The sequence below is a fragment of the Oncorhynchus masou genome, unplaced genomic scaffold, assembly GCF_036934945.1.
Source record: "Oncorhynchus masou masou isolate Uvic2021 unplaced genomic scaffold, UVic_Omas_1.1 unplaced_scaffold_733, whole genome shotgun sequence".
NCBI classification, from domain to species: Eukaryota; Metazoa; Chordata; class Actinopteri; order Salmoniformes; family Salmonidae; genus Oncorhynchus; species Oncorhynchus masou.
Window position 1 is genome coordinate 97788 of NW_027013784.1, and position 16485 is coordinate 114272.

Genomic DNA, 16485 nt, shown 5'->3' on the forward strand with positions numbered 1-16485 from the left:
ATCGCTGTGTGTTTCCCAGTGGATTACTTAAGACATGTTACCCCTTAACTTTATATGCCAGTGATCGCTGTGTGTTTCCCAGTGGATTACTTAAGACATGTTACCCCTTATCTTTATATACCAGTGATCGCTGTGTGTTTCCCAGTGGATTACTTAAGACATGTTACCCCTTAACTTTATATACCAGTGATCGCTTTGTGTTTCCCAGTGGATTACTTAAGACATGTTACCCCTTATCTTTATATACCAGTGATCGCTGTGTGTTTCCCAGTGGATTACTTAAGACATGTTACCCCTTAACTTTATATGCCAGTGATCGCTGTGTGTTTCCCAGTGGATTACTTAAGACATGTTACCCCTTAACTTTATATGCCAGTGATCGCTGTGTGTTTCCCAGTGGATTACTTAAGACATGTTACCCCTTATCTTTATACGCCAGTGATCGCTGTGTGTTTCCCAGTGGATTACTTAAGACATGTTACCCCTTAACTTTATATGCCAGTGATCGCTGTGTGTTTCCCAGTGGATTACTTAAGACATGTTACCCCTTAACTTTATACGCCAGTGATCGCTGTGTGTTTCCCAGTGGATTACTTAAGACATGTTACCCCTTAACTTTATACGCCAGTGATCGCTGTGTGTTTCCCAGTGGATTACTTAAGACATGTTACCCCTTAACTTTATATGCCAGTGATCGCTGTGTGTTTCCCAGTGGATTACTTAAGACATGTTACCCCTTATCTTTATATACCAGTGATCGCTGTGTGTTTCCCAGTGGATTACTTAAGACATGTTACCCCTTAACTTTATATACCAGTGATCGCTGTGTGTTTCCCAGTGGATTACTTAAGACATGTTACCCCTTATCTTTATATACCAGTGATCGCTGTGTGTTTCCCAGTGGATTACTTAAGACATGTTACCCCTTAACTTTATATGCCAGTGATCGCTGTGTGTTTCCCAGTGGATTACTTAAGACATGTTACCCCTTAACTTTATATGCCAGTGATCGCTGTGTGTTTCCCAGTGGATTACTTAAGACATGTTACCCCTTATCTTTATACGCCAGTGATCGCTGTGTGTTTCCCAGTGGATTACTTAAGACATGTTACCCCTTAACTTTATATGCCAGTGATCGCTGTGTGTTTCCCAGTGGATTACTTAAGACATGTTACCCCTTAACTTTATACGCCAGTGATCGCTGTGTGTTTCCCAGTGGATTACTTAAGACATGTTACCCCTTAACTTTATACGCCAGTGATCGCTGTGTGTTTCCCAGTGGATTACTTAAGACATGTTACCCCTTAACTTTATACGCCAGTGATCGCTGTGTGTTTCCCAGTGGATTACTTAAGACATGTTACCCCTTAACTTTATATGCCAGTGATCGCTGTGTGTTTCCCAGTGGATTACTTAAGACATGTTACCCCTTATCTTTATATACCAGTGATCGCTGTGTGTTTCCCAGTGGATTACTTAAGACATGTTACCCCTTAACTTTATACGCCAGTGATCGCTGTGTGTTTCCCAGTGGATTACTTAAGACATGTTACCCCTTATCTTTATACGCCAGTGATCGCTGTGTGTTTCCCAGTGGATTACTTAAGACATGTTACCCCTTACCTTTATATACCAGTGATCGCTGTGTGTTTCCCAGTGGATTACTTAAGACATGTTACCCCTTAACTTTATACGCCAGTGATCGCTGTGTGTTTCCCAGTGGATTACTTAAGACATGTTACCCCTTATCTTTATATACCAGTGATCGCTGTGTGTTTCCCCGTGGATTACTTAAGACATGTTACCCCTTATCTTTATATACCAGTGATCGCTGTGTGTTTCCCCGTGGATTACTTAAGACATGTTACCCCTTATCTTTATATACCAGTGATCGCTGTGTGTTTCCCAGTGGATTACTTAAGACATGTTACCCCTTATCTTTATATACCAGTGATCGCTGTGTGTTTCCCAGTGGATTACTTAAGACATGTTACCCCTTATCTTTATATACCAGTGATCGCTGTGTGTTTCCCAGTGGATTACTTAAGACATGTTACCCCTTAACTTTATATACCAGTGATCGCTGTGTGTTTCCCAGTGGATTACTTAAGACATGTTACCCCTTATCTTTATATGCCAGTGATCGCTGTGTGTTTCCCAGTGGATTACTTAAGACATGTTACCCCTTATCTTTATACGCCAGTGATCGCTGTGTGTTTCCCAGTGGATTACTTAAGACATGTTACCCCTTAACTTTATACGCCAGTGATCGCTGTGTGTTTCCCAGTGGATTACTTAAGACATGTTACCCCTTAACTTTATACGCCAGTGATCGCTGTGTGTTTCCCAGTGGATTACTTAAGACATGTTACCCCTTATCTTTATATACCAGTGATTGCTGTGTGTTTCCCAGTGGATTACTTAAGACATGTTACCCCTTAACTTTATACGCCAGTGATCGCTGTGTGTTTCCCAGTGGATTACTTAAGACATGTTACCCCTTAACTTTATATGCCAGTGATCGCTGTGTGTTTCCCAGTGGATTACTTAAGACATGTTACCCCTTATCTTTATATACCAGTGATCGCTGTGTGTTTCCCAGTGGATTACTTAAGACATGTTACCCCTTAACTTTATATGCCAGTGATCGCTGTGTGTTTCCCAGTGGATTACTTAAGACATGTTACCCCTTAACTTTATATGCCAGTGATCGCTGTGTGTTTCCCAGTGGATTACTTAAGACATGTTACCCCTTAACTTTATATGCCAGTGATCGCTGTGTGTTTCCCAGTGGATTACTTAAGACATGTTACCCCTTAACTTTATATGCCAGTGATCGCTGTGTGTTTCCCAGTGGATTACTTAAGACATGTTACCCCTTAACTTTATATGCCAGTGATCGCTGTGTGTTTCCCCGTGGATTACTTAAGACATGTTACCCCTTAACTTTATACGCCAGTGATCGCTGTGTGTTTCCCAGTGGATTACTTAAGACATGTTACCCCTTAACTTTATACACCAGTGATCGCTGTGTGTTTCCCAGTGGATTACTTAAGACATGTTACCCCTTAACTTTATACGCCAGTGATCGCTGTGTGTTTCCCAGTGGATTACTTAAGACATGTTACCCCTTATCTTTATATGCCAGTGATCACTGTGTGTTTCCCAGTGGATTACTTAAGACATGTTACCCCTTAACTTTATATGCCAGTGATCGCTGTGTGTTTCCCAGTGGATTACTTAAGACATGTTACCCCTTATCTTTATATGCCAGTGATCGCTGTGTGTTTCCCAGTGGATTACTTAAGACATGTTACCCCTTATCTTTATACAGCAACTGGCAAAACACTAGTCCTGAAGGAGCGACACATTTTTATTTTACCTTTATTTAACTAGGCAAGTCAGTTAAGAACAAATTATTTTCAATGACGGCCTAGGAACAGTGGGTTAACTTCCTGTTCAGGGGCAGAATGACAGATTTGTACCTTGTCAGCTCGGGGGTTTGAACTTGCAACCTTCCGGTTATTAGTCCAACGCTCTAACCACTAGGCTACCCTGCCGCACTGTAGCCTAAAGTAGCTAGTGCAGCTCTCCTCAGAATCAGACGAGCGTGCACGGCCTTCTTTGACTCAGTCAAGTGGTGCTGCTTCCGTGTCTAAACCAACTCCAGCTGTCTCACTGAAAGCAGAGTGTTGGAGAGCTGCATTTAGACTGAATTCCCTCTCAGAGTTGTCATAAAGATGGCTGTGTTAGTGTCTCTTTGTGTCTCCTCTCCTTGGCTACTGTTCAATCGAGGAGGTTCACTTGGTAACAGAGTAGGAACTCATAGACCAGAGAGCGTTGCCATGGACACGGCGTAGTGATTTTGGAAGTGGCACTCCGGCTCACTCCCCAGCTCTTGACCCTGAGGTCTCACTTACCCACAGTGTCACTGGGCAGAAAATTGACTACATTTCCCATCAAAGACAGTTCTTAGCGTTCAAACTCTCCCTGACCAATATGATATACTATGGGTCAAATTGAATGAGAACTGAAGTCAGAGTCTCACTGTTGGTACACGTGCTTGGCATCGTGTCATGTGTGTGTATGCATGTGTGTGTGTGTCTGTGTGTGTGTGTGTGTGTGTGTGTGTGTGTGTGTGTGTGTGTGTGTGTGTGTGTGTGTGTGTGTGTGTGTGTGTGTGTGTGTGTGTGTGTGTGTGTGTGTGTGTGTGTGTGTGTATGGGCATTTAGTGTGACTGTGTGTCTGCATACGTCCGCACCTCCTCATGCATGTGTGTGCGGCTGACACTCACACATGAGAACAATCAATAGACCTTCCACCTTGTGACACCAGTGTGACTCTCCTCTCTGTGTGTGTCAGACCAGTCTCTGTGGACCCTGCTGCAGTGGGCAGGGCATTAGCATGTGAATGGAGGCCTAAACAAACAGAGTGGGAGACCCGGGGGAGTATGAGAAGGGGCCTCCATACATCCATATGGACACATCATAGAGTCTGTAAAGCTCCCATACAGACCAACACACAAGCAGTGTTCTTATCGCCGTGACAGCCACTGTCTCAATCCGGCTGCATAGTGCTCACCATACAGAATGGGCTGGAAGACAATGAACGTTAGCATAAAAACACACACTTGTCATATTAACAATAAATAAGTAATTGTGTTTGTTTATTGTCTGTGAATAGTTTTATTTTAGCACTCAGGACCTACTGAGTTGGCCAGAGTGGAGACTGAACTAAAAGCCTTTTTTTAATATGGTGTCCAAGTGGTCCACTATTCATTCACTATTTATTCACACGGTCTAAGGCGGTCTAAGGCACTGCATCTCAGTGCTAGAGGCGTTACTGCAGATCCTGGCTCGATTCCAGGCTGTGTCACATCCAGCTGTGATTGGGAGTGCAATAGGGCGGCGCACAATTGGCCCAGCATCGTCCGGGTTAGAGTTTGGCCGGGGTGGGCCGTCAATGTAAATAAGAATTTGTTCATAACTGACATGCCTAGTTAAATAAAGGTTAAATACAACAATTGTAAAAAAAAAGTTGTCATTAGGAGTAGATAGTGATGTATATTCAGTTAGTTTCCATTAGGAGTAGATAGTGATGTATCTTCAGGTAGTTGTCATTAGGAGTAGATAGTGATGTATATTCAGTTAGTTTCCATTAGGAGTATATAGTGATGTATCTTCAGTTAGTTGTCATTAGGAGTAGACAGTGATGTATCTTCAGGTAGTTGTCATTAGGAGTAGATAGTGATGTATATTCAGTTAGTTTCCATTAGGAGTAGATAGTGATGTATCTTCAGTTAGTTGTCATTAGGAGTAGATAGTGATGTATATTCAGTTAGTTTCCATTAGGAGTAGATAGTGATGTATCTTCAGTTAGTTGTCATTAGGAGTAGATAGTGATGTATATTCAGTTAGTTTCCACTAGGAGTATATAGTGATGTATCTTCAGTTAGTTGTCATTAGGAGTAGTCTACGTAGGTTAGCCAGTACCCCTAGGCCCAGACAGTATGGTGGCCTACATCTGAGATAGAGAGAGAGAGGAGCCGGCAGGCATCTGACCTTTGAGTCAGTCAGAGGGAGAAAGGCAAAGACCAGAGCTGTGTTCCAATACCCATACTAACATTCTGTACACTACGTACGACATCATATACTATTAGTTAATTTTAGTATACTGTAAACAAACGGCATCCTTTTAGTTGAGTGTACTAGTGCTTTGCCTGTCTACCGGAAGTTGATGCTGTTGCTATGCAACTTCTTGATAGCTTGTTAGCATAACAAATGACTAGCTATACATCTTGCGATTTCAATATCAATGTCCGTTGAGAACGAACAACGACTATACCAGTTAACTAAGTTAAGAATGACATAAATAATCAAGTCAATAAATGTTGGGTAGTTAGTTAGATAGCAGATAGTTAATTTACTGGCAGGTTTGATGTATTAGTAACATACCGGTACATTCAAGCAAATGTTGTAATGATATGCTATTCGGTTCTTAAGGCTAGCGAAGCAAAACAAATTGTCAGCCAACATAACATGTAACTTATTTGAAAAGTCATGACTTTTTTATTACATGGCTCAACGTGTTCTTAGCATTTGTCATAATTAGTTAAAGCAAGGAATTTGTATCCAGTCTTGTCGGACTGCATATTTTCCGCCATTTTATTCGAATCTAAAAATGTTGTGAAGCTACGCCCATTTTCTGAAGAATTGCATTATGGGCCCTAAAAGCACCGAAATAGTGTTCCATGCGTGTATACTTCAAATTTTGGCGAATGTAGCACGACATCCAGGAACTTTTAGCATACTAACTATATCCATATTATGACCAATAAGCATACTACATACTCAATTTACGTCACAAATAGTACAGTTAGTGCAGTTAGTATGAGTATTGGAACACAGCTCAGGCCAGGGAGAAAGAGAGGGAGGAGTCAGAGAGAGATGACCTGCCTCCCAGCCATCAACCCTCACCTCAATCGCCCCCTGAACTGCTTTTACTCACTGAACATGTTTGAAGGACACACTTTGTACTTTCAAAGTACACTAATATTAGGTCAACAAAGGCATTACTTAGGTCATTTACTATGATAGACATGAACCCCAAAACATTATCTGATGTGAATAATCTTGTTAGCTTTCCCTGATTGATTAAACATTGTGCTGGAGACATGAATTACAGTGAAGAGATAAAACAGTCTTAACAACAGACGATCATTTCAAACATCCCAGCTGTTAAGGCTTTTATATTTCCCTCTGTGGCATTCATTCATTCATCCCAGATTGTGAAATATGGAAATCCTGACATTCAAGTCAAGTCCTTTTGCCAGTGCGGAGACTGGGTTCTGTTGTGTTACTGACTGGGGGCTGTTAATTCTCAACCTCCCTGGAGATGTGACATGGGTCAGAGAGAGAGAGAGAGAGAGAGAGAGAGAGAGAGAGAGAGAGAGAGAGAGAGAGAGAGAGAGAGAGAGAGAGAGAGAGAGAGAGAGAGAGAGAGAGAGAGAGAGAGAGAGAGAGAGAGAGAGAGAGAGAGAGAGAGAGAGAGAGAGAGAGAGAGAGAGAGAGAGAGAGAGAGAGAGAGAGAGAGAGAGAGAGAGAGAGAGAGAGAGAGAGAGAGAGAGAGAGAGAGAGAGAGAGAGAGGTGAACAGACGACAGCCGGACCCCTTCCCCTCCTCTATACAACCCTAAAATATATATATCCCATTTAGCAGACGCTTTTGTCCAAAGCGACTTACAAGTCGGCTGGGGCCACTACTTTTACATATGGGTGGCCCCAGCGGGAATCGAACCCACGACGCTTGGCGTTGCAAGCGCCATGCTCTACCGACTGAACCCACCACAGATACAGCAACACTACATTAACCACCACAGATACAGCAACACTACATTAACCCACCACAGATACAGCAACACTACATTAACCCACCACAGATACAACAACACTACATTAACCACCACAGATACAACAACACTACATTAACCACCACTGATACAGCAACACTACATTAACCCACCACAGATACAACAACACTACATTAACCCACCACAGATACAGCAACACTACATTAACCACCACAGATACAGCAACACTACATTAACCACCACTGATACAGCAACACTACATTAACCCACCACAGATACAGCAATACTACATTAACCACCACAGATACAGCAACACTACATTAACCCACCACAGATACAGCAACACTACATTAACCCACCACAGATACAGCAACACTACATTAACCCACCACAGATACAACAACACTACATTAACCCACCACAGATACAGCAACACTACATTAACCCACCACAGATACAGCAACACTACATTAACCCACCACAGATACAGCCACCACAGATTAACCCACCACAGAAATAGGGAGCCGTGTTCCCCTTCTTCAACAGCTGTCCGTGAGTTTTAACACCTTGACAAATTGACCCCCCCCCCCTCCTACCCTCTCTAGCCCTCTGTGGTTGTCAAATTGTACCTTACTGCCTAGCATGGACCCCTGTGCCCTCTGGTCAAAATAGTGCACTATGTAGGGAATAGGGTGCCATTTGGGATGCATGCAAAAAATATGTCAAGAGTCCTTTCAGATAACTGAGTATAGCAGCTTGGCAACAGTACAATTTTGCATCTTCGGGCGTTTGATTGGCAGGCTCTTCCATCTCCAGCATTTGATTGGCAGGCTCTTCCATCTCCAGCGTTTGATTGGCAGGCTCTTCCATTTCCAGCGTTTGATTGGCAGGCTCTTCCATCTCCAGCGTTTGATTGGCAGACTCTTCCATCACCATGCGTTTGATTGGCAGGCTCTTCCATCTCCAGCATTTGATTGGCAGGCTCTTCCATCTCCGGGCGTTTGATTGGCAGGCTCTTCCATCACCATGCGTTTGAATGGCAGGCTCTTCCATCACCATGCGTTTGAATGGCAGGCTCTTCCATCTCCAGCGTTTGATTGGCAGGCTCTTCCATCTCCAGCGTTTGATTGGCAGGCTCTTCCATCTCCAGCGTTTGATTGGCAGGCTCTTCCATCTCCAGCGTTTGATTGGCAGGCTCTTCTATCTCTGGCGTTTGATTGGCAGGCTCTTCCATCTCCGAGAGTTTGATTGGCAGGCTCTTCTATCTCCATGCGTTTGATTGGCAGACTCTTCTATCTCTGGCGTTTGATTGGCAGGCTCTTCCATCTCCGAGAGTTTGATTGGCAGGCTCTTCTATCTCTGGCGTTTGATTGGCAGGCTCTTCCATCTCCGAGAGTTTGATTGGCAGGCTTTTCCATCTCTAGACATTTGATTGGCAGGCTTTTCCATCTCTAGGCATTTGATTGGCAGGCTCATTCTTTGGCAGTGAGTTTGTTGTTGTTTTTCTTTCTGCCTTGAGACATTTCAAGTTCTCCCCTCCTGAGGGGGCAATGCATACAATGCACACACACCATCAGTTGCCATGGCACTGTGGGTGTGCTGGGTGTCATTTGTTCCAGAAGTTGACATCTGACTAGTATGAATGATATGTTTTTTCATTTAAATGGGTTTTATTGGTATGGTATGAAGTATTGTATATTTGCTCAAAATCACAATGGTGGCATACCTCTGAACATTCCAGTATGCTGTTATTTATCACACCAAATATGTCATTCCTATGTGCATCTCTATGTGCGATATGACATCCTGTATAAAAGCTGTTCTTTTTCCCACTGTCACAGCTACTGTTGTCTGTTTTACAAATACTGGGAGTGTGTGTGCAGAGATGGGTTTCACTGTGACTGAATGCTGAATGCTCCAATCTGTGTGTGCGTGTGCATGTATGTGTGTGTGTGTGTGTGTGTGTACAGTTATCCCCAGCCAGTGAGATTTGCTTATTTGTGAATGTTGAGTGTGTGTCTACAATAGTAATTCAGTGAGATGGTTTTCTATCCAACAGAGCAGAGGCCTGTAACCCTGTAACCTTTAACCTCTACCCTGTAATCCTGTAACCCTGTAACCTTTAACCACTACCCTGTAATCCTGTAACCCTGTAACATTTAACCTCTACCCTGTAATCCTGTAACCCTGTAACCTGTAACCTTTAACCTTTAACCTCTACCCTGTAATCCTGTAACCTTTAACCTGTGTGTGTGTGTGTGTGTATGGCCATGGCCATGAATAGTATTTAAATGGAGTACAGGCTTAACTGATTGACAGCAGAGACATAATACAATATGTAATGTTAATGTATAGTTTGGGGTAGGCCTCGTCTCCGGGAAATGCTCCTCAGAGCCAGGTGCTGATGACAGGGTGCCCTATGCTGGGCAGCTGGCATGGACCCCCCCACCTGGGAGAACGGGGCTTCAGGTTATTATGCTGGAGGGGGGGGGGGGGGGTGTAACATTATAACACTCCCATACCAATACCTAGATGTTCAAGATGTTCAAATGTTCATAGATGACCAGCAGGGTCATCCAGAGGGAGGGAGAGGGAGGGAGAGGGAGAGGGAGAGGGAGAGGGAGAGGGAGAGGGGGAGAGAGGGAGAGAGGGAGAGAGAGAGAGAGAGAGAGAGAGAGAGAGAGAGAGAGAAAGAGGGAGGGAGAGAGAGAGAGAGAGAGAGAGAGAGAGAGAGAGGGAATTACTGTCATTTCTTAAGTAGGTCTTACTGCACTGCTGCATGGGCAGTATCTAATGGAGATCCTAATGAACTAAACTGTACTTCTCTCTCTCTCTCTCTCTCTCTCAGCTGACTGACTGGTGTGGTGGATACCCTGCTTGACCCCCACATAGTCCTGATTGTGGAGAGCTCTGACCAGGGGGGAAGACTTTTAACGTGACACGCCGGACCATGGACAGGAAGTGGAAATGGGTGCTAAGCAGCGGTGCTTTGCTGGTGATATTCCTTGGTCGCATGACCACAGCCTTAGAAGTGCCTCTTGACCGTAAGTCCAGTAGGATATGGTAACTTTAGATCACAGTATTGAATGGGTACTGTATTATTTAGTTACTGGAGTTATATGTTTTCAGATTTCATGACATTACAGGTTACAAGTTAGTATGTAGAGGGTTTGAAAGCATCCAGTCAGTGAACCATAGATACAGTAGCTTCCTTCCAGTGACTTGCATCTCAACAACACTGCATGGTGACATGATATGCATGTTGGGACAGATCTCACATGATGATTTAGTTCAACCACAGTGGAGAGGAATCTTCTAGTATTGTCTTGCCACGTCGTTAGCATCCCAAATGGCACCCTATTCCCTTTATAGTGCACTACTTCTGACCAGAGCCCTATGCAGCCTGGTCAAAAGTAGTGCACTACAGTATATAGGGAATAGGCTGTCATTTGGGACTCAACCATTACCCACATTATCTTTATCTGCCTGTTGACTAATACTTAGCTTTCCTCACCTTCCTCAACGTTTTTATGACCGTTCATGGGGGACAAAAAGCTAAGGTTCTGGAAGGATGTAAGTGATGGGTCCAGGACTCTGCTGTGAGATGTGCTGTGGAGTGATGGAGCGTGGAGATCTTACTGTTGTGTGGATTGGAGTGACGTCGCTTAAATTTGCATGTAGCTATTTTGGCCCCTGTGTTTACAAACAAGCTGTTTATTGAGGTTTGTGATTTCATGTTTGTTATTGACGTTTGAACCATTTCATTGAATGGGAATACAATGATGGTCTATAGGAATAATAAGATGAAGTGATGATGTACATGTAGCATGTTGTCTAGTTGTCTAGTGGTCCACTAGACAATGTGTTGTGGTTGAGCAATACAGGAAGTGTCTGCTGCATCTTATCCTGCTGAGTGCATGCTCTTTACTTTTCCTTCCATTTGATCTAATGCTGGCTAACGTGTTGCTGACGTGTTGCTAACGTGTTGCTAATGTGTTGCTAACGTGTTGCTGACGTGTTGCTAACGTGTTGCTGACGTTTTGCTAACGTGTTGCTAATGTGTTGCTGACGTGTTGCTAACGTGTTGCTGACGTTTTGATAACGTGTTGCTAACGTGTTGCTGACGTGTTGCTAACGTGTTGCTGACGTTTTGATAACGTGTTGCTAACGTGTTGCGTCTGCTTCTCTCTCTGAGTGAGCGTGTGTGTGCATATATGTGTGTGTGTGTGTGTGTGTTTGTGAGTGTGTGTGTCTCTCTTACTGGGTGTGTGTGTGTCTCTCTCTCTCACTGGGTGCATGTGTGTGTCTCTCTCAGTGTGTGTGTGTGTGTGTGTGTGTGTGTGTGTGTGTGTGTGTGTCTATCTCTCACTGGGTGCATGTGAGTGAGTGTGTGTGTGTGCATATGTGTGTGTGTGTTTGTGAGTGCTTGTGTTTGCCTCTGTTTAACACCCCTCTTACCCCTCTCCTCCAGTACCACAGCCTCCCACTATAACCCACCAATCTCCTAAGGATTTCATCATCGACCCTCGGGAGAACATCCTCATCTACTGTGAGGCCAAAGGGAAGCCGCATCCCAGGTGAGTGGAATGCTGTGTGAATAAATCCCCATGGAGACCATTACCATAGAGACCCATTGTCCGTCGCTTTAGTAACGTTTGACTGTAACACCTGACTGCACCTAACTGCCTAGATTTAAGTAGAACCTCCCTCTTGAGAGTCTCTACACTCTTAGAAAAAGAAGGTGGTATCTTGAATCAAAAAGGGTTATTTGGCTGTTCCCATAGGAGAACCCTTTGAAGAACCCTTTAAGGTTACAGAAACACCATTATATACACCAACTACAGTACTGACTCTCAACAAGAGGTGGTTTCTAAACCATTAGATACACCACCTACAGTACTGACTGTCAACAAGAGGTTTCTAAACCATTAGATACACCACCTACAGTACTGACTCTCAATAGGTTTCTAAACCATTAGATACACCACCTACAGTACTGACTGTCAACAAGAGGTTTCTAAACCATTAGATACACCACCTACAGTGCTGACTCTCAACAAGAGGTTTCTAAACCATTAGATAAACCACCTACAGTACTGACTGTCAACAAGAGGTTTCTAAACCATTAGATACACCACCTACAGTACTGACTGTCAACAAGAGGTTTCTAAACCATTAGATACACCACCTACAGTACTGACTCTCAACAAGAGGTGGTTTCTAAACCATTAGATACACCACCTACAGTACTGACTCTCAACAAGAGGTTTCTAAACCATTAGATACACCACCTACAGTACTGACTCTCAACAAGAGGTGGTTTCTAAACCATTAGATACACCACCTACAGTACTGACTGTCAACAAGAGGTTTCTAAACCATTAGATACACCACCTACAGTACTGACTCTCAACAAGAGGTTTCTAAACCATTAGATACACCACCTACAGTACTGACTCTCAACAAGAGGTGGTTTCTAAACCATTAGATACACCACCTACAGTACTGACTGTCAACAAGAGGTTTCTAAACCATTAGATACACCACCTACAGTACTGACTGTCAACGAGAGGTTTCTAAACCATTAGATACACCACCTACAGTACTGACTCTCAAGAGGAGGTTTCTTAACCATTAGATACGCCACCTACAGTACTGACTCTCAAGAGGAGGTTTCTAAACCATTAGATACACCACCTACAGTACTGACTCTCAATAGGAGGTTTCTAAACCATTAGATACACCACATACAGTACTGACTCTCAAGAGGAGGTTTCTAAACCATTAGATACACCACCTACAGTACTGACTCTCAATAGGAGGTTTCTAAACCATTAGATACACCACCTACAGTACTGACGCTCAAGAGGAGGTTTCTAAACCATTAGATACACCACCTACAGTGCTGACTCTCAACAAGAGGTTTCTAAACCATTAGATACACCACCTACAGTACTGACTGTCAACAAGAGGTTTCTAAACCATTAGATTCACCACCTACAGTATTGACTCTCAAGAGGAGGTTTCTTAACCATTAGATACACCACCTACAGTACTGACCCTCAAGAGGAGGTTTCTTAACCATTAGATACACCACCTACAGTACTGACTCTCAAGAGGAGGTTTCTTAACCATTAGATACACCACCTACAGTACGGACTGTCAAAAAGAGGTTTCTAAACCATTAGATACACCACCTACAGTACTGACCCTCAAGAGGAGGTTTCTTAACCATTAGATACACCACCTACAGTACTGACTCTCAAGAGGAGGTTTCTTAACCATTAGATACACCACCTACAGTACGGACTGTCAAAAAGAGGTTTCTAAACCATTAGATACACCACCTACAGTATTGACTCTCAAGAGGAGGTTTCTAAACCATTAGATACACCACCTACAGTACTGACTCTCAAGAGGAGGTTTCTAAACCATTAGATACACCACCTACAGTACTGACTCTCAAGAGGAGGTTTCTAAACCATTAGATACACCACCTACAGTACTGACTCTCAATAGGAGGTTTCTAAACCATTAGATACATCACCTACAGTACTGACTCTCAATAGGAGGTTTCTAAACCATTAGATACACCACCTACAGTACTGACTGTCAACAAGAGGTTTCTAAACCATTAGATACACCACCTACAGTACTGACTCTCAAGAGGAGGTTTCTAAACCATTAGATACACCACCTACAGTATTGACCCTCAAGAGGAGATTTCCAAACCATTAGATACACAACCTACAGTCCTGACTCTCAAGATTGGGTTTCCAAATGAGTCACATGAATCCCAATGACTTGTCATCATTATTCATCCCTATTCCAAGTGTCAATTATGTTTTGTACTGTACTGTACTGTACTGTACTGTACTGTACTCTACTCCTACTCTACTCTACTCTACTCTACTCTACTCTACTGTACTCTACTCTACTCTACTCTACTCTACTCTACTGTATTCTACTCTACTCTACTCTACTGTACTCTACTCTACTCTACTCTACTCTACTCTACTCTACTGTACTCTACTCTACTCTACTCTACTCTACTCTACTCTACTCTACTCTACTCTACTCTAATCTACTCTACTCTACTCTACTCTACTCTACTCTACTGTATTCTACTCTACTCTACTCTACTCTACTCTACTCTACTCTACTCTACTCTAGCCTACTTTAACCCCTTATGTTTCATCCAGCTTTTCCTGGACACGGAATGGGACGCATTTTGACGTGGAGAAGGACTCTAAGGTGTTGATGAAGCCGAGCTCAGGGACGCTGGTCATAGACATCAGTGGGGAGAAGGCTGAGGCCTACGAGGGGATCTACCAGTGTACCGCACGCAATGAGCACGGGACCGCTGTTTCCAACAACATCTTCATCAGACAGTCGAGTAAGAACCGTTATTTCCAACTGTTACTGAGCCTGACTTTACCCTGAGCCTGTCTTTACCCCGAGCCTGTCTTTACCCCGAGCCTGACTTTACCCTGAGACTGTCTTTACCCCGAGCCTGTCTTTACCCTGAGCCTGTCTTTACCCTGAGACTGTCTTTAACCTGAGCCTGTCTTTACCCTGAGCCTGTCTTTACCCTGAGCCTGTCTTTACCCTGAGCCTGTCTTTACCCTGAGACTGTCTTTACCCTGAGCCTGTCTTTACCCTGAGCCTGTCTTTACCCTGAGACTGTCTTTACCCTGAGCCTGTCTTTACCCTGAGACTGTCTTTAACCTGAGACTGTTATTAACCTTAGCCAACCTTAGTACAACTCTTTTACCCTGGGATTCCAGCCATAACAAACCTACCCACTTTGTAGACTCTCCCTGAAGGGATGATGAATCTGTATTGAACAAGTATTATAATCAGCAGATCTTTTCAATGTCTTTACAGATTAGAGTTAACCATTCTGATATTTTAAACACATAACTCCCTGTTGAACATTTTAAACAGGGCCCCTCCCTCCCTGTTGAACATTTTAAACAGGGCCCCTCCCTCCCTGTTGAACATTTTAAACAAGGCCCCTCCCTCCCTGTTGTACATTTTAAACAGGGCCCCTCCTTCCCTGTTGAACATTTTAAACAGGGCCCCTCCCTCCCTGTTGAACACTTTCACAGGGCCCCTACCTCCAATTTCCCCTGTTGTACATTTTACACAGGGCCCCTTCCTCACTGCTGTCTGTATGATGTCTGTTTATGTGACACAGGGTCCCCCTTGTGGTCGAAGGAGAGGAAAGAGGCAATCATGGTACAGGTGGGAGTGTCTCTGGTGCTGCAGTGTCGACCGCCTGCAGGCCTGCCCCCTCCCATCATCTTCTGGATGGACAACAGTAAGTCTTCAAGGGGTTTCATACATTTCTACACATTGTGTGTTGGTTTACATCCAGACAGTACGCTGTAAAGTCCAATTCTAGAAGTCATATTGCCGGACTGTGTTCTGAGATTATATAGGGGCTGTTTTTGGTTGTCAGTAAGCATACATATTTAGTGTAATTGTATACAGCCACTGCCTGTTCACCCGCTATCATCCAGAAGGCGAGGTCGGTACAGGTGCATCAAAGCAGGGACCGAGAGACTGAAAAACAGCTTCTATCTCAAGGCCATCAGACTGTTAAACAGCCACCACTAACATTGAGTGGCTGCTGCCATACATGTAAAAATGTATCACTAGCCACTTTAAACAATGTTTACATACCCTACATTACTCATCTCATATGTATATACTGTACTCTATACCATCTACTGCATCTTGCCATCTGTATGTAATACATGTATCACTAGCCACTTTACACAATGCCACTTAATATAATGTTTACATACCCTACATTACTCATCTCATATGTATATACTGTACTCGATACCATCTACTGTATCTTGCCATCTTTATGTAATACATGTATCACTAGCCACTTTAAACAATGCCACTTAATATAATGTTTACATACCCTACATTACTCATCTCATATGTATATACTGTACTCTATGCCATCTAATGCATCTTGCCATCTGTATGTAATACATGTATCACTAGCCACTTTACACAATGCCACTTAATATAATGTTTACATACCCTACATTACTCATCTCATATGTATATACTGTACTCGATACCATCTACTGTATT

General features: G+C 43.3%; 1 protein-coding gene across 16 annotated transcripts in view; it reads left to right on the forward strand.

The window, feature by feature from the left end:
- LOC135537257 (neuronal cell adhesion molecule-like) overlaps nt 1-16485 on the forward strand; it is a 134771-nt gene that overhangs the window by 71078 nt on the left and 47208 nt on the right. For 10 of the 16 annotated variants that reach the window (XM_064963441.1, XM_064963442.1, XM_064963449.1 and 7 more), the window contains exons 3-7: nt 10217-10412; nt 10924-10941; nt 11840-11945; nt 14571-14764; nt 15569-15691. In XM_064963441.1, coding sequence (XP_064819513.1) covers nt 10319-10412; nt 10924-10941; nt 11840-11945; nt 14571-14764; nt 15569-15691 — 535 coding nt within the window. In that variant the 5' untranslated portion in view covers nt 10217-10318. The remainder of the gene's footprint in view (nt 1-10216; nt 10413-10923; nt 10942-11839; nt 11946-14570; nt 14765-15568; nt 15692-16485) is intronic. The other 6 variants (XM_064963443.1, XM_064963457.1, XM_064963453.1 and 3 more) reach the window with 1 other exon arrangement.